Here is a 20,753-nt window from a genome sequence, read left to right as displayed (position 1 = left end):
ACCACTGATTGATAAAGCGAACTGAGGGGAGATCAGGGTAAAAGAAAAAATAAGAGAAGTCAATGGAGAAAGAGAGAAAAGCTGATAGAGCCAAGCGAAGGTAGAAAAGGACAAGAGAAAGAAAGCAAAAGTGGAAAAAACTGTTTTAATGGGAAATAAAACAACCCTATGATGTGGCCAGGTTGATCTACAGTGTCTATTTAATGTCTCGTAAGATGAAAAAATATTAGAAACCAGTGAGCGGGAGCAAATAAAGATGTGTGTCTCTGATAACAGATTGCTCAGCTCTATGCGTGGGTGGTAACAATTTTCCAATCACAAAGCACTCAATGGTGCCAAAGGTGAAATACCTGCCTCGACATAAGTGACTGACATGTAGCTTTAAGTGTAACACATTTTCAACTCACAGGAGAATGCGCTACATTTCCCCACACAAAAACAGGAAGCTAATATAACAATATTACAGTACAGAAGCTGTAGAACCATGTTACCAGCTCAAAAACAATATTCATCACTGTGTTGCGCTTTAAATAAACAAAAAGGCTTTGTTTTCATTTTTACTGCAACAGGGTTTCATTAGCTTAAACTGGAGGGATGAATCACTGTGCCTTTATTGGTACAGTATGTCAGCACAGCAACATAATTACTTATTTTATATATGTGAAAATGATTACCTCAACTGCCTCTTGTAAATACCCATTGTATCATGCAGAGCTACTTTGACCTGTATACAATGCAACAGACATTGTTGGTTACATACAGTGGTTATAATGGACATTTTCAGTGTCTTTGATTTGTGATTTAGATAGGCGGTTAAATTGGTTACTTTTTTAAAACATGTGGTTGCCTGTGCTGTCCCAAAGTGAGATACAATTCGATGTTGCCAGTACACTTAATCAGTGACATGTCAATGGCCTTCACACCTAATAACTGGCCTATGTGTTGAATTTTCAATCAGGCCAAAGCACCATCATAATATAATAAATGACAATGAAATAAAAAAATAAAAAGCCACTTTGAGAAGATTGAAGCTGAGCTTAAAAATCCCTCTTGATTATCATTTCCTTTTCTTGGAAAAACTCATTAAACGGTGAGACTCATAAAAGCAGCGGGGGAGATGACAGTCTTGCATTCTCAGTTGTTTTAGAGGCCTCTGAGCGCAATAAGCATCTGAAAATTGGGGGCTGTTAAAGTGATTCTTTCTTTTCTTTTTTTTCTTCTTTTTTTTACCGCTAAAGTGTTGTTCTTCAACAATGCAAGGAACAAGCAAGAATCCCAAGGAACGTGGAGTTAACAGACGTCTCTTTGCACCATTTTCTGAGGGCAGCTCTGCAGGGAAGGCATTTACACCTGCTTGCCTCATCTTTTACGATACACTAGCCCCCCGAAGTGTGCTTTACTTATAAATATCCACATCTAAGATGTGGCAAAGATGGAAGTACCACAAAGAAGCATAGACGTGTGTGTGTGTGTGTGTGTGTGTGTGTGTGTGTGTGTGTGTGTGTGTGTGTGTGTGTGTGTGTTAAAAAAAAACAGGGGCAATATCGCAGACAAATGAAGTTGGTTTTCACCAGCGACTTGTTTGTCAAATCAGCACAAAGGATTTATGGTCCGTGGTTACAATGAGAGTACAAGACCTCAGGAATTAATCTTGCAAGACTCCGTCTCTCCACCTGATCCTCCGACACTGCTTTAAACTACAACCAACAACCGTTAACCAACTTGACTTGAGATGAAGGAAGACTCGCGACCCAAATAGGTCACATTCAAAGTGGAAATAAGGCGGGGATCTTTCGACAAAATGTTTTATGTTCAAGCACATTTATTGTTACGTATCCTCAGATGGCATGCATTTGAAAGACTATACTGCATGAATCATGAAACAGAGGAAAGAGAAAAACAAATGAAGATCCAATCTAGCACCTTTTTTTTTTTTGCAATACCCTCTTCATCAAAGCCCTTCTCAATGACTTTCAACTTCACTGACGAAAGGGATGTGGGGGGGATGGGATATCAAACATTAAACAGCATTTTTCATTCATGAGAAAATCATGTTCTCTTTCAACAATAGAGGGAAAAGAGCTGATTCAGTGAAGTCGCCGCAGGGGTAATTGATAGAGCTCCAGCAAAGGTAACTCCCAGGGGAAATGCTGGATCATGAATTCCTATCCTGCCAGCGGGAACACGAACTATCTATAGTGCTTTTTTTGTAATCCCCAGTGGGTGAGAAATTGAATTTAATAAAGAATTTAAAGGGACACTTAAAGCTGAATTAAAGCCATGTGTCTGTAAAGCTCAAAATGGTAAGTTGCATTGAATTTTTAGAATCTATTTGAAAATGTACTTTATAGCAGGTGTGCTCTGCAAACGTGCTGATTTACTACCACAAAATATTAAATGCATCTGTCAATAAAAAAATGTAAAAGAAAGGAACAAAAATTCAAAAAATGAAGTAGGTATTGCAAAGGTATCAGAATGTTCTGTCAATTACTTCAGAAATGTCACAAACCATGTGTTAAAATATATAATGTCTGGCAGATATCGTCCTATAAGAGAGGCCACTTCATTAAGCCTGGCAACTGTTCTTTCCTACCCACATTTTCCTTCCATCTGTATTATGCTGGCAAATCCCCTTGCGGCAGCTGAGGCAAAATTGCTATTCATTTCACAGAACCAAAAGAGTTGAGTCTAGTTTGTAGACCTGACGGCTGTGAGAAAGACTGCAAGAATCTGACTTGTGTCTAAACAGACGGTGGGAATATGGGAAAAGTTTGAGGATTCTGTATAGTTATGTCCACACACTCTGACAAAGCTCAGATTTGACTGTTCTGCGCTTGACAGGGCTCGGACTTCTCCCCTCCCACTGCTGCTTGAATTAGAGGAAGGTACCACGCACATACATGCATGCACGCACGCACGCACGCACGCACGCACACACACACACACACACACACACACACACACACACACACACACAGTGTCGAACAAGTGAAAAACACTCAAATTGTCATGGGAAGAATATATCAAGTGCCTTCACACACCCTTTTCCATATAAAAACAAACTTGCTTTATACTGTTTGTGTTATTCATCAGCATGTTAGGTAGCCTGGTTGTGTATCTGAGAAACAAACTGGCCGGGACAAGGAAACTCCCAGAGCTTTCTTCACAAAAGCCTCCCATCTTCCCTGATGGAAGATTGGCCTACTGGACTGGAAAAGGCAAGAAGCAAACCAACCATAACTGCTCTCGGTTCACACATACACGTACAAGTTTGTGCACATCCACGGGCACACACAGAAACACTGATCTGAAGCTAGTCAGTGGGTACAAAGAACAAATGCAATGTGTGGCCACATTGCATCTCCAGCTTTCTCAAAGACACAAACGCATAAAAACACTGCACTAAGAGCATTGGTATCCCTAATTGGCACAGAGAGCACACATAGATGGTGTTCAAATGAAGTGGGAAAAGTGCTTGGTTTTAAGATAATTAACATTTCAGTGAGAAAAATGGCTTCTTAAAGTGTCACAAGATGAAAGTGGTTTGGCATCTATTGCCTGAGAGGCTAAATTAAGCATGTGTGTGTAGATTAATTAAAGAAGGGCTGAAGAGAGATGACGCCTCCTTACCTTTGCTCTGCGACGAGAAGCAGAGGGAGAGCTGAGCAAATAGGTCAGGATTCTCAAACTTCTCTTCTTTGACTTTGATCCAGAAGCAATTCTCTGCCATTTCCTGAGGCACTATCTGCAATGACACAAGGATCCCATTATCACCACAATCAGAGACCGCCATTTCACCAACCTGCCACTCAAAAAGTTCTTCTCACTGGAGATGGGCTTTTGTGTGTGTTTTTGTGCGTGGACACACACATGTTCTTGTGTGTGCATCCTTAGCATCGGAGTAGCAAACACAATGTACAAAAAGAAGACCAAAGAAAAAGAGGAGTCTGCAGGGTTAAATATGTCCTTTTATGTGATGGCAAAGCACATGAATATGACCACGTCTAAATGATGTGTGGACAGACCTTGATTGAACCATTCACAACAAAGCTCTTGTTGACCTCTCCTGAAATCTAATGAAATATGTGAATTTCAGCTTGCAGCACAAACCCCCAGCAACCCTCTTTATACACTCCTCCTACCTAGAACTGCCTGAAACAGCAAAGCCTTGAAGAAGCAATCAAGCACGTACATAACAGTACAGTGAGGTGATAGCAGGCCACAGGGATAATAGAGTAGGAGTGTACAAAGAGATTCAGACATAAACAAACTGATCTGACATACTGCAGTTATTACGAGCTAATAATATCTGTGACACTACACTACATCTGGTGTACATTGTGTTAAGTGCTATGGTGAAAGCTCTTATGAAGGACCTGGACTAGCAGCTGGCCTGCTGCCGTTTACCTCCTCAAAACCACAGTAATTGCCTGAGAACCAAATAACTTTCTGGTCAAATTTAAACTCCATGGAGAAAAGTTTAATGGTATGTGTGTATGGTTATTTATGTATGCTTGTTTCTATTACATATTGTCTACTGTTCTATCACTGTAAAAAACTTTGAATTACTTTTGCATGATATTGTGCTATACAAACAATCTCAAACTTAACAAGAATATCAGCCTTGTGAATGTGTCAAATGTGAAAGCATGTCTTTTTTTATGCACAGTCACAATGGGTTTCGTGAAGAAAACAAACTACTCAATATCTTTTCTCATAAATATGTTAGTGGCATACACACCCTTAGCACTTTAAGAAACAGAAGTGTTTTTTTCCCCCAACAAAATAGGTAAGGCTAAAAAAAAAAAAAAAATGTTGCAGCTAAAAGGTTTAGTGAGTAGGAAAGTGCACAGTAATACAACAAAACAACCTGAAACAACCCTAATGAAGGATGCTTTTAGAAATTGCAACTTGGGCGCCTGGATAGCTCAGTTGGTAGAGCGTGCGCCCATATATAGAGGTTTACTCCTCGACGCTGCGGCCCTTTGCTGCATGTCATTCCCCCCTCTCTCTCCCCTTTCATGTCTTCAGCTGTCCTGTCAATATAAAGGCCTAAAATGCACAAAAAACAATCTTAAACTGAACTCCTACTTTGTGAAATAGTCAGGATAATGGCACAAAACAACCTAACCCGCCTAGCAGTCACAGCCCATCTTCCTATTAAGTGAGGGCCTGAATACAAAGTAAATATAGCACTAGAAAAGTCACTTAGAAACTGGATTGGTCACAGATTTTTTTTTAAAAGGCCTACTCCAAATGCATTTATGACCACAAAAATTGAAGATATATTCACACGCATATCATAGAAAGATTTTGCGTTATTCTCTACACCTGACATTGATTTAAATATAGTATTGGGCCAATAGACAAATAAGGACCACCGACAGACTTAATAAATAGCTGGTGATGGTCTATGTAGAAATGGCATTTGTTACAACTTGAGCTAATTAACTAATGTTGAGCTTAAACATAAGCCTGTCTCATGGTGCTCTGTAGGACATAAGTTATTTCCTTCATCTCATTGTAGCCATGCAGCCTTAATTAGCACCGTGGGATTATATGGATTTTATTTTTTTATTGGGCATAAATCATAATTTCTGTTTTTGAAATTCAAAGTTGAATGGCCAAAAAGGCAGCTAGAAAAAAAAATTGTGTATGTGTTGTTTGTTTTGACCTTTGGACACCCATACTTAATATTGACAAATAATTTTGTCAGAATAACTGACACACATATATAGAAGCACATGCAGGGAAAGAAATAGCTCATGCTGATTTAAAATGCATTCAGCACTTAAACAAAGCTGACATTTCCCAATGTGTGCCTAAGCTTGTCTTTTCCCATGTGAGTGCCTTATACTACTGCTCCTGACTATGAATTCACTGTCACCACATCCTTTGCTTGACTGAATGACTTGTACTGTAATCGAAAATGTCCAATTGTGTAATTGTCAAAATGACTTTTTCCCATTTAGAAGCTGCCCCCATTGAGTGTAAACATGTCACTTTAGCTACAGTGTGTACAGTAAGCATGTATGTATGCTAGATTGTATGTTTGTACGCATGTACAGTAAGTATTCATTAATTGTGTACAGATGATGCAACAAGTCATAAACTTTCAGCTGCCGGCACAGCTTCATGTGAAACCTACACTGTCCAGTAATAATTGAATAATTGTTTTTGCAAAATAATATAACAGCCTTCTTTTTCTGGTATCAAATCTATGTGATTCATACTCATTTCGACATGTATGAGGTAGTGAAAAGGAGAGGATGTAGGTAAAAAAAAATAATTACAAGTATCTTCTCTTTCCCCTTCCTTCTTTATATAACCAAATTGTATTTGGTCCTGGTGCTCCCATACTTCCATATGCGGCACATAGAGAAGACAGACGACTCTTGTCCCACTTAATCAACACAAGAGACACAGATTGTTTTTCCTCAGGTGGTTATGAATTTCATTTGCATCAACAAACTACAATTCCTGTGGAGACAAGGTCAATGCACCTGCACATTAACCTCTGTACACTTCCCAGACAATGGGCATTTGCACGCCACTGCATGCACACAAATGTGCAAAACCACATTGATACTGCACAAGAAAATGACAAATAATATTTAAAATATCACAAAGCACAAACAACTCCACCTGGTATTAAAAAACTGAAACTAAAATTGTTGTTTTTCTTACTGTTTACACAGGTTTGACATTCCATCCTGCTCTATGACACTATTAATCATTTTACCTCTCGCAACACAAACTCCCACACACAGAGAAGCATTTGCATACATGGCATTTTAAAGAGTCCTTGAAGTGACAGAAATTCATTCTGCAACATGCTGCTTGAAATGCAGTATTCAATGTTGAATTGCATTTCCACAGTCCTTTCTCTCATTTGTGCGTGTCATTTGATGGCCTGTTGTTGAATAAATAATGTATCACGGAAACCAAAATGTTCCCCACTTGATGAGTAAATGATAAAAATGTGAAGATACGACTACAATGGCTTTCAACACATTGAAAATTAGCATTCAAAATGTCTCTAATATATAGCTTCATTCTACTAAAACCATTCAATATAATGTGCAGCTTGACACTCACATGGTGTCAAAACAACTAGTCTGGTGTTTTGGTTGCTGTCAGTAATTAAGACAAAGACGCAAGGTTGCATAAGCATTGGCAAAGAACCATTAAATGAATGCAAAGAATGTCCTATTAAAATTGTATTCAAATGTGATGGAATATTACACAGCCCAGTCTTCATTCAATTATACCAACATTCACAAATCCAAGGACATTTGAACAATGGAAATTGTTTACTGTTGAATCCTTTGAAATGGGTGCTGAATGTGCTGTTGAATAATGTGGCTGCTGGATGAACAGTTGTCTGACTAGACTGCATTGCTAGAGTGCATTTGAAAATAGCTCCTTTTGGTTTGAATCTTCAACTTTGCATCTTCTTATTGTGTAGGGTTACTACCCTCTCAAGCCAGTGCTAAATGGTGGCATGTGTTATTGTAAAAAAAGACTGCATAATATTTGTCAACAGTGGAATATTATTTCCCTTACAGTCTCCATTTACCAATACTATCAGTGAACATAAGAATATAGGTTGCACTGAATCAGAAATCAGGTTACCATACCTTGGTCCAGTTGACCCTCTTCATCACAGTTTCAGGCTTGTAGGTCTTCTTGGGCTCCAGTCCATAAGGCAGCTTGATGACAGGCAATGCAGGTGGGCCCCCGAAGAACGGCGGAGGAGGTGGACCCCCACACCCGGGGGGTGGTGGTGGAGGTGGAGGTCCTCCACCTGGGGGAGGAGGTGGAGGTGGTGGTGGTGTCATGCCAGCGTGACTGGGGAGAGGAGGAGGAGGTGGGGGAGGACAGCCACCAGGTGGAGGTGGGGGAGGAGGTGGGGGGGAGGAGGAGGTGGAGCTGCTGCACCCCCTGGTAGGGGTGGTGGAGGTGGTGCTCCAGGCGCAGTTGGACCTGCTGCAATCTGCAAATATAGGGAAGAAATGTTAATGATGGCCTACACATTAAGTGAGGCTCCCTCCAGTTTAATCTAAACCTCGATCTGATGCCACTAATAGAAAAGAAGCAATAAAGCATTTTCTTTGTTTTTTTTTGCTGGGGAAGAGGCATTTTTGTGCTGTGTAAAACAAATTCTTACTGCCTGCACAACTTCAGTATCTTAGTAACTTGCCATGAGCTTTGACTGTGGGCAGAGAGTAGGGTGTGTGTGTCAATACCAGTGAACAAGTTCACTACAGTGTTTTATGTCAAGGATTACTAGGTTCTGTGCGAGTGTTGCTTCCATGTTCAGAGCACATGAGGAGGTTGTGTCCTCTGCTGGTTCCATGACTTTACTAACCAAAGAGAGCATGATCATAAGTTTACCAGCCATGTTTGTAGATGTGTTTGCCAAGTTGACTTAAAACTTTTAAGCAGGAAAAGTTAAGCTACGTTCATACCGCAAGTCTTAATGCCTAATTCAGATTTTTTCCTCAGATCCGATTTTTTGTTAGGCTGTTCACATTACCTTTAAAATGTGGCCTATATCAGATTCCAATGTGAACTGTTAGCAGGTTTTGAAATGACCCGCATGCGCAAAAGAACAATAACAATGGCATCAGACGCAGCACGCTGTTGCACTAAAGTTAGGGAGGTTATGGAGGGAGAGCCAAATTGGCTATTTCGGCCTTTTGTGGAGTTATGGCTGCAAATTCACTACAGAGGTCTGTACCACCAGAGTTTCCTCTGGCTTCACCCTTGCACGCGCTCACGCTCCACGTCCCCAACGGTGCGGGCGAGACGGGCCGGTGGTGTGCCCGACCCCGAGGGACCGGGATCCCACCTCAACCGGCGCACGCCGACCGTCACTTTCGTTGCGCCACGGGGCAACCCTCTGACTCGCGCGCACGTTAAACTCCTTGATCCGTGTTTCAAGACGGGTCGGGTGGGTTGCCGACATCGCCTTTTTTACGTGAGCCGATCCCCGCCCTGGCGACGCAGCGCGGTTGGGGCACACTGAGGACAGTCCGCCCAGGTTGACAGCTGCACCGGGAGCAGGGGGCCCCTCCCGAGGGGGAGAGGGCGCAGCGAGGGCTACTGAGGTAAAAGTCGCATCAAATCCGCCTTGGTTGTTCACACTGCGGCCGCATTGAAAAAAAATAAGATCTGGGTCTGATTCAGGACCATATATGGAAGTGGCCTGAATCGGATTTGAAAAAAAATCTGATCTGGGCTAGATTTGAAATCGGTTTGGGCCACTTTTGCCTGCAGTCTGAACGTAGCATAATTGTGGATTTCCACTGGATGCGGAACGTCTGCGTGTTCCGACGTCCGTCAATACCCACTAGGTCCGGATTTGTTGCGGCACGGCTGCGGCCACGACTGACAGCTGTAGTCAAGAGGACCCACAATATCTCGCGAATTCACGTAGAATAGAACAACAAAAGCCGGAGCTGGGGACGGAGTAGGGACGCAGACGTTCCGCAGTCAGTGGAAATACACACATTGACATTAATGGAAACCTAATGACTCCGTCGACGTTCCGGAGCCGTTACGCAGCCGTTACGCATCCAGTGGGAATTGCCAGTAAGATGCAACTTTCCTACAGATGACCAGATATTGTCTCATTTAAAACACAAGTCATTTTAAACAATTTATTCTGTAAGCAAGTCAGATTAGGAGAACATGCTTGCATTTAATACATTTAAGTTTGTTAAAGGGGTGATAGAATGATTATATAGGGTATTTCACACTGTTCCTTAAGGTCTCCTAATAGGGTATGTAACATTGGTTGGGCTGAAAATTGCTCGAATGCTATTTTATGGGTCCTTAACTACCCTGTGAATATGGCCCTATTTGTAACAAGAGCTTTTCTTCCAAATATGGTATGCTCATGAATATTTAGATGAGCTGCGCGCTGATTGGTTTGAGCGAACCACATACACATCCATTGGAGACGAGACAGCAGGTCTCATATTTCAGACACTGCAAAGTTATACATTGTTTGTCTGCTATTTCGTTATTAAATTCACTTCTGAGACTTTTTTATGCGAGAAATCAATTATATAAAGCTCAAATATGGGCCGTTTTACGAAAATTGACGGCTAATTGCAAATTTGGTAAGACGTGTCGGACTTTAGGAGCTCCACACAGTCTGACGAGAAAACGGCAACCTCCATACCCCTCGGTTACTGGACTACCGGGGCTCGGGGCTCCGTGGAGTATATTTACAGTTTGAATTTCGTCACGCCACTTATATAACATCTACCCCAAGGTCTTATAAAGCTAACAATGGTGTCCGATTTCAATTTAATGCATTTTTGTGAACATTAGGGATTTCATTAGCTGCTACTGTCCCTTCAATCCTATGTGTACAGATCGCGGCTAGTTAGCTTCACTTTCGGCATAATTAGAGTATATTTACAGTTTGAATTTCGTCACGCCACTTATATAACATCTACCCCAAGGTCTTATAAAGCTAACAATGGTGTCCGATTTCAATTTAATGCATTTTTGTGAACATTAGCTAGGGATTTCATTAGCTGCTACTGTCCCTTCAATCCTGTGTGTACAGATCGTGGCTAGTTAGCTTCACTTTCGGCATAATTAGAGTATATTTACAGTTTGAATTTCATCACGCCACTTATATAACATCTACCCCAAGGTCTTGTAAAGCTAACTACGATGTCCGATTTCAATTTAAGCTCCATCAGGGCCTCTGCATTTTGTACTCCAATAACCCAGAAAACCCAGTGACTTTGCGCGGGTATGGAGCGCGGCGGGCTTCCCTTCGTGACGGAGATCCAGCTAGCTCACAGCGAGCCGGAGTCTATGAAGTAGGACACGCCGGGCGGCGAGGCAGCACTGGCCGCTGTCACATAGCCTGCTGAGCTCCTGCTGAACTGTGACACACAGTCGGACAAAATTTGCAATTAGCAATCAATTTTCGGAAAACGGCCCATATTTGACCTCTACATAGTTGATTTCTCGCATAAAAAAGTCTCAGAAGTGAATTTAGTAATTAAATAGCGGACCTCTGGAGATCTGCATGACCTAGCTAGATTCAGAAGACTAAGCTGACCTCAGGTCAGTGGTGTAGCCTATGCAAATGTTGGGGCGTGACAAAGACTAGGAGTTGAGATGCTTACGTCAACTTTTAGCTTTGTTCAGTGTCACCCGTTTTCCGCGGCAGTTTCAGAATGTGAGATTTGCATAGTAAAGGGGTATCAATGGGATTTTGAGCTTCTATGTATGTCCTATTTACCCACCGAACTGTCGTTATTCAACTATGACAAGGTAAAATCGGTTTTGCATTCTATCACCCCTTTAAGTGAAAACAAAAAGGGTTTGTAAAGTCTTTTGTTTTTGTGACACCCAGCACCATAAGTAATGCACATACTGGTGCTTGTGTTTAGTGACAGTTTTACACATTCCACACTATGACATCAGGTATGTATTGAGAGAAGAAAGTGGAATGTTTAAAACTGAACTTAAACTCAGTGGCAACTACACTTACTTGTATTTATAGCAAATGCATTTATGGAAAATACATGAGTAGTCAAAACTGTTTTCTGCATACTTGAACTTAATTAATTGTATTAGAAGTTATATCAGAATAGGTTTACATGGTTTAATTATCAGAAAACACCATCTTTTTTTTTGCACATTGCTGCAGCTCCTCTTTTCACCCTGTGTGTTGAGCTCTCTGTTTTAGCTACCAGGTGAAGCATCTTACTTCTGTTCAATCTTTGTTGGGGGTCGCACATGCGCAGTAGCTAGGTAAGGACTACTAGCCAGTCAGAAGGTGAGCATTATAACGTGTGTTACAAAGTGACGCACGTTCGTCACGGAAGTAAAGGCTGGAGTACAATAGAGCTGTTTGGAGCAGTTTGTGAACAGTGTTTTCTGCTGGAGAATCATAAGTCCCTTTGGGGTGGACCTTTTCACTTTGGAAGCCTATTACATGCACAAAAAAGATATATAACACAATAAAGGAAAGGGAAAATGCCAAAAAGCATAATATGAGCACTTTAAATTAATCTAATCATAATCTGGATTTTGTATTAATCATTTTCTCTATGTTACAATATCTCTTAGTTGGTGCCACAAAATGTGCAATTGTGTCAACAGGTTGCAAAAACTGGACTGAAATCATCACTGTCAGCAGATGAATTCATAATTCTGATCTGATCCTTCAGTGCTGTTGATTATGCTTGCCCATTGGAGGCACAATTCAAATTAACACCACTTATATGGAGAGTTGTGAACTGTCCAAAGGGTTGGCCGCTTGTGTTCATTATCTCAGTGGATTAAATATATATATATATATATATATATATATATATATATATATATATATATATATATATATGAAAAACCTGTGATTGACTACTGTTTTAATTTACAACAGATAAGAATGTTGCTGTCATCAAGTCTTTGTCCTGAGTCCTCACAATGGCAGGCTATTAAACAGTAGACAGGGATGTAATTAGACCCCAGACTGATAAGACAAAGTCCTTCAGTCCTTTGACATCTGCACTATCACACAATCCACAAACACAGGTAGTCAGTGATAATGGCAATAGAAAATTGTTTTAGAGAAAAAAAGTTATGCAAATACAACAATTACAGACAGCCAAGCTAAGACGGGGTTTGATCTTTGAAGCTGATTAGATGCCAGCTCTTACCAAAAAGCCTTTCGACTTGCACTTCTCATTTCCAAAACCAATTCCCCACAATGTGCTTTCTCCCACTTGATTTTGTGTACAATGTGATTGGCTTCATATTTAAAGATATTACATTGTGATTTATTACATAATGGCATTGGTGGATTGTTTGTCAGGACCAAAATTAAAAAGGTGTTCTGCAAGGAGTTTCTTACACTGATTGCCCAGAGCCCTTCAGTGAAAATCTACATCCAATGATTACATGTCTGTCAATCTGGAGCCCTCTGTGGCCCGTATTCTCTTTTAAGATTAATATGAGAGAATGGAAGCAAATTAGCTGCTAAATTAGAGCGCAGTTGTTTCCATTCAGAGGGGCCCTCTGACTCTGTATCCATCTCTCTAATGCTCTCTCTCTCACTATCTCTAATCTAACCAATTATAACCCCAGTGATTCACAGAACCCTTGGGATACAATACCATGGCCACTGGCTTCTTCATCCTCAGATACGAATACAAACAACTAATACAAAACAGATCCATATTTTGTAAAGTGTATAATAATTGTGTATTTTGATTTAAATAACTAAGCCATTTTATACTGAATTCATATGGGACAATATCAGACTTTATGTTTTGCACTGTAATTATGTAGCCTATAAATGTTTTTTATGCATCACGTATAGTATGTTCATAACATACAAGTGTCTGAGTCTGAAATAGCAAACACAGTATACAGTATAGGCACTATATTGTATGAGTACAATATGCAAGTAGTCATGATTATGTGAGACAAAATACACACACACACACACACATCTATCTATAGAGACATATAGAAATATAATTTTCCTATGTTATGTATTGATTTCTAATATTTCTTTTATCAAGCATGTCTAGCATTACTTTCCCAACTTAAGATTAATCAATCTATCTATCTATCTATCTATCTATCTATCTATCTAAATATTGTGTTTCTCGCCAGCTTGTAAAGGTCTCTTTGATGCTTTCTGGCTGATGTTCATTTAGCAGAGCCCATCTGGAGCTCTTGTGTATAGAAGAAAACTGGGCTAATATGAAATCTAACCCAACCAATTTGAATTTATAGTCTTCTGGACTCAATTGGGAGGCCAGCATGGCAGGTAATTAACTCTGTATGTGATTAAATCTATGCCCCAATCTCATCTCTGATAGAGGAATTTAATCACAAAGTGTTTACTTATGAAAACTCCATTAAACAAGCAGGAATTGTGTGTAGTTAAACGTTAAAACTGCTATAGAGTTTAATATAGCTTGCAACTGTTATATTATTTATCTTAATGGAATAAAGTTATTTGAAGCATTTTCTGTTTTAGTGGATTAGTAATTTCAAGAGACAAAGCATTCCATCAAGTATCGTATCAATTCTTTGCACATTTTGTAAAAGTGTATTTCAGTTTTTCAGATTTCAGATTATTTTTTTCTTGCAAATGAAGATTAGAGGCCTTGTATGTCAGTTTAAATATATTCAAATATAATTTATATTTACAGAAGATTCAAAACAAGGCTTTAAACCGTAATGCATAATATGGAGTGGGGTGCACATGCACAAGGGCAACAGATCGGACAAAAGATCAGTTCAACAATCAGTTTGAGAGTTTTTCTCCAACAAAGGATTTTAAGCACCACAATCCCATTCATTGAATATTTAACCTGGATTTGCAGGTGATTAAATATGTGATCATGTCAAGGGCTGCACATGCAAAGAGGACACCCACCTTGGCTTCAGATTCCCCGATGAGTCTCTGAGCCTCTTTGAGCTTGTCTTTTTCAATAGTTAACTGTGCAGATACAACACACACACGCACACACACACACACACACACACACCATGGGAACACACAACAGACACAGAGGGCAACAGAAAGGCACATATGGGGGTGGGTTAGATAGACAGAGAAGAAGAACACTAGTACATTAGAACAGAAGTACAGTACAGTACTCACACGAAACAGAAGGGGGGGGGGGGAGGATGTCCCTTACACATTTAATGACAAATACAGTATTATATTCCCATTTTGTCTGAATAAGCTATTTGATGTGCAAAAGGCACAGTGTACTTTTACACCTAAAACAAGATGTAATCTACCTTCAAAAGAACATCAGTGTAGAGCACTGACTGCAGCATGAAAGGAACAAGGCACAGCATCACTGACAGTTGGTGCACCTTCAAAACCTTTCTTCCATTTCCCCTTTTTTTTTTTTTTTTGGCATCACAAAATACATTTCAACTTAACACACGTAGATCTGTAATGGGCATTGATTTCACGCTGCAGTCTTCGTTTTAGAAATGTACTCATTTTGCTTTGATATTTCACTCTGTGCGACCTTGCTAAAGTAAAGAGGATGGGAACGTATTCCACAGCAACAGAAATGTAATCTTTTTATGGAGTCCTACAGAACAACTCTTACTATGGACCGTAGAGAACTAAATATTTAATGTCTGTAATGGAAAAGGAGATGGGAACTTTTAGTAGGGGGACTTAAAAAAGAACTTTCATTTTGAACGAATTTTTGAAAATGGTGGTAAAGTGCAATATTTAAAGCAAAGAGTTTTGTTTTATCTTTCATCCCATGGTTTCCCGCAGCAGTTTGCAGTTAAGGCGGCCTCCTTAGCAACACCAGCCTGCCGCCTTAACTACGTCGTCAATTGTTTTTATTTATTTATCTCTCTGTGCCAAATTTCAGTTCCAAAAGTGTCTGAGCGCGTAAGCGCAAGCTTATCTGTCCTCTCTGCATATTGACAGAAAGTGGAGCTCCGCGTGCGCAGAGGTGCGGGCAAACTACGTCGGCTCTGCAGTTTTGTTGAAGTCACAGAGAGTCACGGCAATGCCGATAAAGTGGTTTCATTTGTGGTTACAGTTTTTCAAAACTTAACGCAGACAGCGTTTGCTGCGATATGATATTAATGGCGAGGCGAAAGCGGTCGCGGTGACACTTCCTCTGAGACAAGCAGACACAACAGTGGTTTCTATGCCCTGACGACTGACTGACAGGCTGAGGTTGTAAGGCAAGGCAACTTTATTTCTACAGCACCTTTCAGCAACAACGTAATTCAATCACATTCCTTTGCACTTAAGTTAGTTCTTCATTAGTTGAGATATCTCAGTTTTAAAGAACAAGCCTACAAGATTTTCAGCAGGTATAGAACAGTATGTCTTGCTTTCTGAGAAGTCCAGCGCTTTTACCTCCCGTTTTCTGTAGAACTGTTAATGTAAGGATGCACGTATAACATATTTGAATGACAGTGAATTTGACAGTACATTTTTGGCTTAACAACTGAATTGGCTCTATCCCCTAACAGTAAATCACACATTACAATAGTTACTACATTGTGAGTTTTGCTGTCATTATCAGTTGAGTCAAATTCTGTAATCAGCCAGGGCGGAAGGCAGCCTGGCAGGAAAAGAGAGAGAAAGTGGTCCACTACACCTCCAGCTCCTCTTGGGGCCAAGCTGGGTCAGCTACAAGACCGCCAGGTTGTTAAAACCTATTAATGGGATGGCGCAGAGTGATCCAATGTACCACTGCAGTGCTACATTATTCATCACAACCTGACCCAATGAATGGATTCCTTCCCTTTTTTTGCCTTGAATGGTTGCATGTAAAGGTTTGGGGAAGGGTGGATGATTTCTTCTTGTTGTGATTCCTGTGTCCTCTGTTGATGTTTATAGGCAGAACCTCCACTCAACTCAATTGGGGGATAATCAAACAGACAATTCAAACAGGCTGCTTGTTACTATGCCAACGTTCCCAGACAAAGACTCTCATTAAATGGGTTGGTTCACAAACAAGGTGAAGAGAAGCGACTCAGGCATGCATGTGTTTTAATGTCTGACAAGGATTCTGTCTCTCCGAGATGAAAGGTTAGTGTTAGCTCCCACTTTATTCATATTCAGCAAAACGACAGTAAAAGCACAGCAGCTTTGATGGACAAACGTGTTTCCTCGCGCCGATTTAAAGGTTCTGTGCTCTCACAGTTAATGGCCTTCTACAACACTGTGTCAAACGGCAATTAGGTTGCAAAACACACTGTTTCCACCTAATCTGCCTGAAGTAGCAGAATCACAATCGTCTGAGAGGATGACACTTATTTTGTTTATTTCTTGAGGTAGCAATTGAATGGTCTATGCGAACACCTGCCTAAAATAAAAAAAAAATAAAACAGGAGATAACTCTAAATTGTTATTACAGAACTTGCATACATTTAGATTTGTTTTTTCTTTTTTAAGTTTAGTCCTAAAAGCCCAAAAACTCTAATTAAAATAAATGTATATGTGAGGCCAGTTAAAATCAACTGGACTTTCCAGATTAAATAGATTGACATTCAAAGTAGGTAAGTAAGTTTATGTTCTGTCAAAATGAATAGCGGATATTCTAAAGTCCTCCTGGCCACATTCATACAAGTTTGTGCCAAACTAATTACATGTTTCCCTGCTGAGGTTAATGTCTGTTGATGTTCAGCTCTCCAGCAGTAGCAGCTCTTTGAAGGAGCATTCAGACAAACAGGGGAAGAGAGGGCTTGAATCCCTGAGGGTTCTCTGATCTACACTACCTGTTAATGCACCTCAGTCAGTCAGTCTTCAAAAGACAGAGGCCTGCCAGGGGAGGGTGAGGGGAAGGTGTGTTATAGGGAAGAAAACACAACATTAAAAGCCCCAGCAAGGGACAGAGGGCAAGCAAAGGTAACACAGCCTGATGCATTCATTTCTGACAGAAGGTGGAAGACGGAGAGAGCAAGGGAGAAAAAGGGGCGAGCAGATGGAACAGGTGGAGAGGAGCTTTAGATTCTGATGGTCTCGTTAAAATAGGCGGGCATTAATCAGGAACGGAGTGAGTGATGAACCAGTTTGGGTAACAATGCAGGTAACAAGAGGTGACACAGCATTCACGCATATAAAGTGCTGGAGTGAGAGCTATACAAATTAAGTTCTAAGGAGGATGTGAGTTTGGCCAGGACAACGGCCAAAGCGTGTACTACATAACAGCATGTGTTGGGGACCTAAGAATGATTGCTAGAGGACTGAAGTAACAGTATGTTACAAGTGAGAAAACTCCCAGTGATGTTTGGACCACATATTCAAGTGCAGTTTATCAGAGAGGGAGTGCCAACCTAAGCAACCAGAGATGAATGTTTAAAAGAAAAAGCAATCTCTGATATAAATGTAGCTTTACCATCTTTCAATGCTGGCTTATATTAAATTGCCTAAGCAGGAAGGCAAACTGCCCTTTTGTCCCAAGGAAGTACTAAAGTATTTGAAATTGGGTTAAGGGGGAAACAGCAGTCATTTTCTGTACTCAAAATGGACGGTTTTGCCTGGGAAGAAATGATGTAGAGACTTAGAAAAGAAATGCAATACATCTCTGTGATGATAGAATTACATAGGAAAAGCTTCAATAGAGCAATTTGCCCATATAAAGAGCTACAACTTAAGAAGGAGATTGACCCTTTATTAAATCAAATGTTCTTGCATGGACGATAACTCCCACTTACAGCAGCAGCACATCTGTAAGTGAGGTAGAAAGGTATCCTTCTGACCAAATCAGCCCTTTTTCTAGTGGAGGCATTACTTCTTGTTGCTATGCATTGCATTTTTTGTTATTCTGTATGAGATTGTATTGAATGTTTTTTACTTAAAAAACTGATTAAAATGGCTTCTGGACATTAGAGTTTTCACTTTCTTCTATTTCATTTTTTGGGGAAAACAAAGAATATAAAAGATCTCAGGGGGGAAAGTAACACTGTTTTGAGAAGTGAAATTTCTCGCTGTGGATTTACCTGGGATTCCAGGGCCTTGATCTTCCCCTCCAACTCTTTGATTCTCTCTTCCTTCTTTTGAGACTCGGCCTGGGCCTCCTGCCGTGCACTGAACTCCTCATCAAACTGCAAGAAAAGAGACACAAGTATGTCTATGTGCACATAACAAGCATGTGTACACTGATGTAAACACACACGCACGCATGCACGCACACACACAGGTTGGTGAGCGGCACATTGTCTCCAGAGAATAGCCACAGGGCACATCAACAGACACCAAAACACGCCGTCTTACACTCTCTGGCCGATTTCTATTCATAGCTCTCATGGCCCTAGAGCCCTGTTGTCCTTTGTCTTTGTTTCCTGGCCTGGCTTTCATGTATCTTGATGGATCTAACCTTTGCAGAAACCGAGCCATGTCGCTACAATGATTTCACTGGCACAGTAGGGTGCATGGTGGGGTGGTGGGACAGGACTCTTTAAGAAAAAAACATCCAGGACCCCCTTGGTGTCGCCAGGTAGTGGTAGTGAGGCTCATTAAGATACATTTAAATATGATACAAAATATGCTGCATGTTAAATTGCCATGTTATTTCTCTCAAATAAATACAACAGCAATACAATTAATCAGTCAAGCAAATAATCAATCAATTTACATTAAAAGGAAATGTGAGATAAAAAAAAGGAAACCTTTAAAGGAATATTAAGAGTCGGCATATAACTTAACTCTATGGAGGATATATTTATTCATAATTCAAATTGAAAGTCCAAAGAGGAAACGAAGCAAGATCAAATTAAACTAAATTCATTTCTGAGACTGAAATTAACGGTGTACAGTTTGAATATGAGCAGTTTTACAAAAATTGATGGCCAATTACACATTTGCGCCGATATGTTGTCGGACTTGGAAGCTCCAGTCTTAGGTGACAGCCAGCATGCGGTGGCCGGGATCGCTTGCTTACTGGTCGGACAGTAATACTCACAGCAGCCGCTGTCAGCTGGAAGTGGTTTCAGACCCTCCCACCAGCCGTTGGGCCACGCCTCCTCATTTAAATTGACACCTGTCACTTCTAAATGAAAAGCTTAATGTTAAATGGAAATGTAAAAGGTGAATCTTAAAATGTCAATGTCAAATGTAAAACATAAAAGTCAAAAGATAAAATGTCAAATTGAAAATTGAAAATTATAAAAGGGAAAGGCTAAAATAAAATTATTTCTTTTTTTCTATTAAATGAAAAGCTTAATGTTAAATCGAAATGTAAAAGGTGAATCTTAAAATGTCAATGTCAAATGTAAAACATAAAAGTCAAAAGATAAAATGTCAAATTGAAAATTATAAAAGGGAAAGGCTAAAATAAAATGATATCTTTTTTTCTATTTGAGATTTTAATTTAAGTATTTCCATTTAAGCTTTTACATTTCACATTTAATTATGGCATGATTTTTCCTAGTAGCGTAGTAAAATAATACTATTTTCAATTTGATCTCGCTTCGTTTTCTCTTTGGACTTTAAATTTGAATTATGAATAAATATATCCTCCATATAACTCTGCCCCGGCACTGTGCACAAATAAGTATACATCAGAACATCGGCATTGATTCTTGTAATGCCGATACGGATCATGTAGCGTCACACCCAGGTATTGATCAGGGCATGGAAAATAAATAGCTTGTCTGGGAGCTCTGAGGAAGGAAAAAACTTTCCTGATAGGAGCCGGCCAACCAAAGGGGGCTGTTGGGAGTGATTAATGCCTTACCTTTTTGGAGTACTCCGCAGCCTTCTGCTCACTCTCTTCAACTTTGGCTTTATCCACACACTGATCTGCAAGACAACAGAGACACAGTCACGAGATACTTCAAAGGTGTGATTGACGCATTCGCTTCTCGAGTGAGATTTTCAATTAGACCTGGGTCTTGTTTTCCAAAGTACTATATTAGAGCTCATTTGTTTGAAAATCTTTTTTTTAAAAGGTCTGTGAGATGTTTACAACTTAAGAGATGGTCTAAAAATTGCTATAGATCATGGGTGCATTTTACAACACCTAAATTGCGTTTTGAGAAGAAAAAAAACCAGCCCTTTTCTTTGGTGGACATAATGATTGTGATGAAATGCAAAACTTATTTAATGATAAAATGAATGAAAAAAGTAAATGTCTGTTCTGTGAAAAAGAAGTATACATTGAGAAGCTTAGGAAACTGATGCAATGGCTGTATTGTGAAGAAGGGACAAGAAGGGAAAAGGTGTTTTATTGATATGCTAACTGTTTTCCCTCCTCTTCTCT

The 20,753-nt window shown here is 40.0% G+C and overlaps 1 protein-coding gene across 1 annotated transcript in view; it reads right to left on the bottom strand.

The window, feature by feature from the left end:
• The window catches only part of diaph2 (diaphanous-related formin 2), a 412,425-nt gene that overhangs the window by 245,412 nt on the left and 146,260 nt on the right, over window positions 1-20,753 (bottom strand). Inside the window, exons 15-20 of the mRNA XM_078261409.1 lie at window positions 20,229-20,293; window positions 18,493-18,597; window positions 14,413-14,494; window positions 8,800-9,108; window positions 7,641-7,996; window positions 3,631-3,745 (exon numbers count right to left, since the gene is read on the bottom strand). Of these exons, the coding sequence (XP_078117535.1) occupies window positions 3,631-3,745; window positions 7,641-7,996; window positions 8,800-9,108; window positions 14,413-14,494; window positions 18,493-18,597; window positions 20,229-20,293 (1,032 nt within the window). The remainder of the gene's footprint in view (window positions 1-3,630; window positions 3,746-7,640; window positions 7,997-8,799; window positions 9,109-14,412; window positions 14,495-18,492; window positions 18,598-20,228; window positions 20,294-20,753) is intronic.

Source organism: Sander vitreus, chromosome 10 (genome assembly GCF_031162955.1).
Source record: "Sander vitreus isolate 19-12246 chromosome 10, sanVit1, whole genome shotgun sequence".
In the NCBI taxonomy this organism is placed as follows: domain Eukaryota; kingdom Metazoa; phylum Chordata; class Actinopteri; order Perciformes; family Percidae; genus Sander; species Sander vitreus.
Note: the sequence above shows the minus strand (reverse complement) of the source record. Positions and strands in the feature narration are given on the sequence as shown.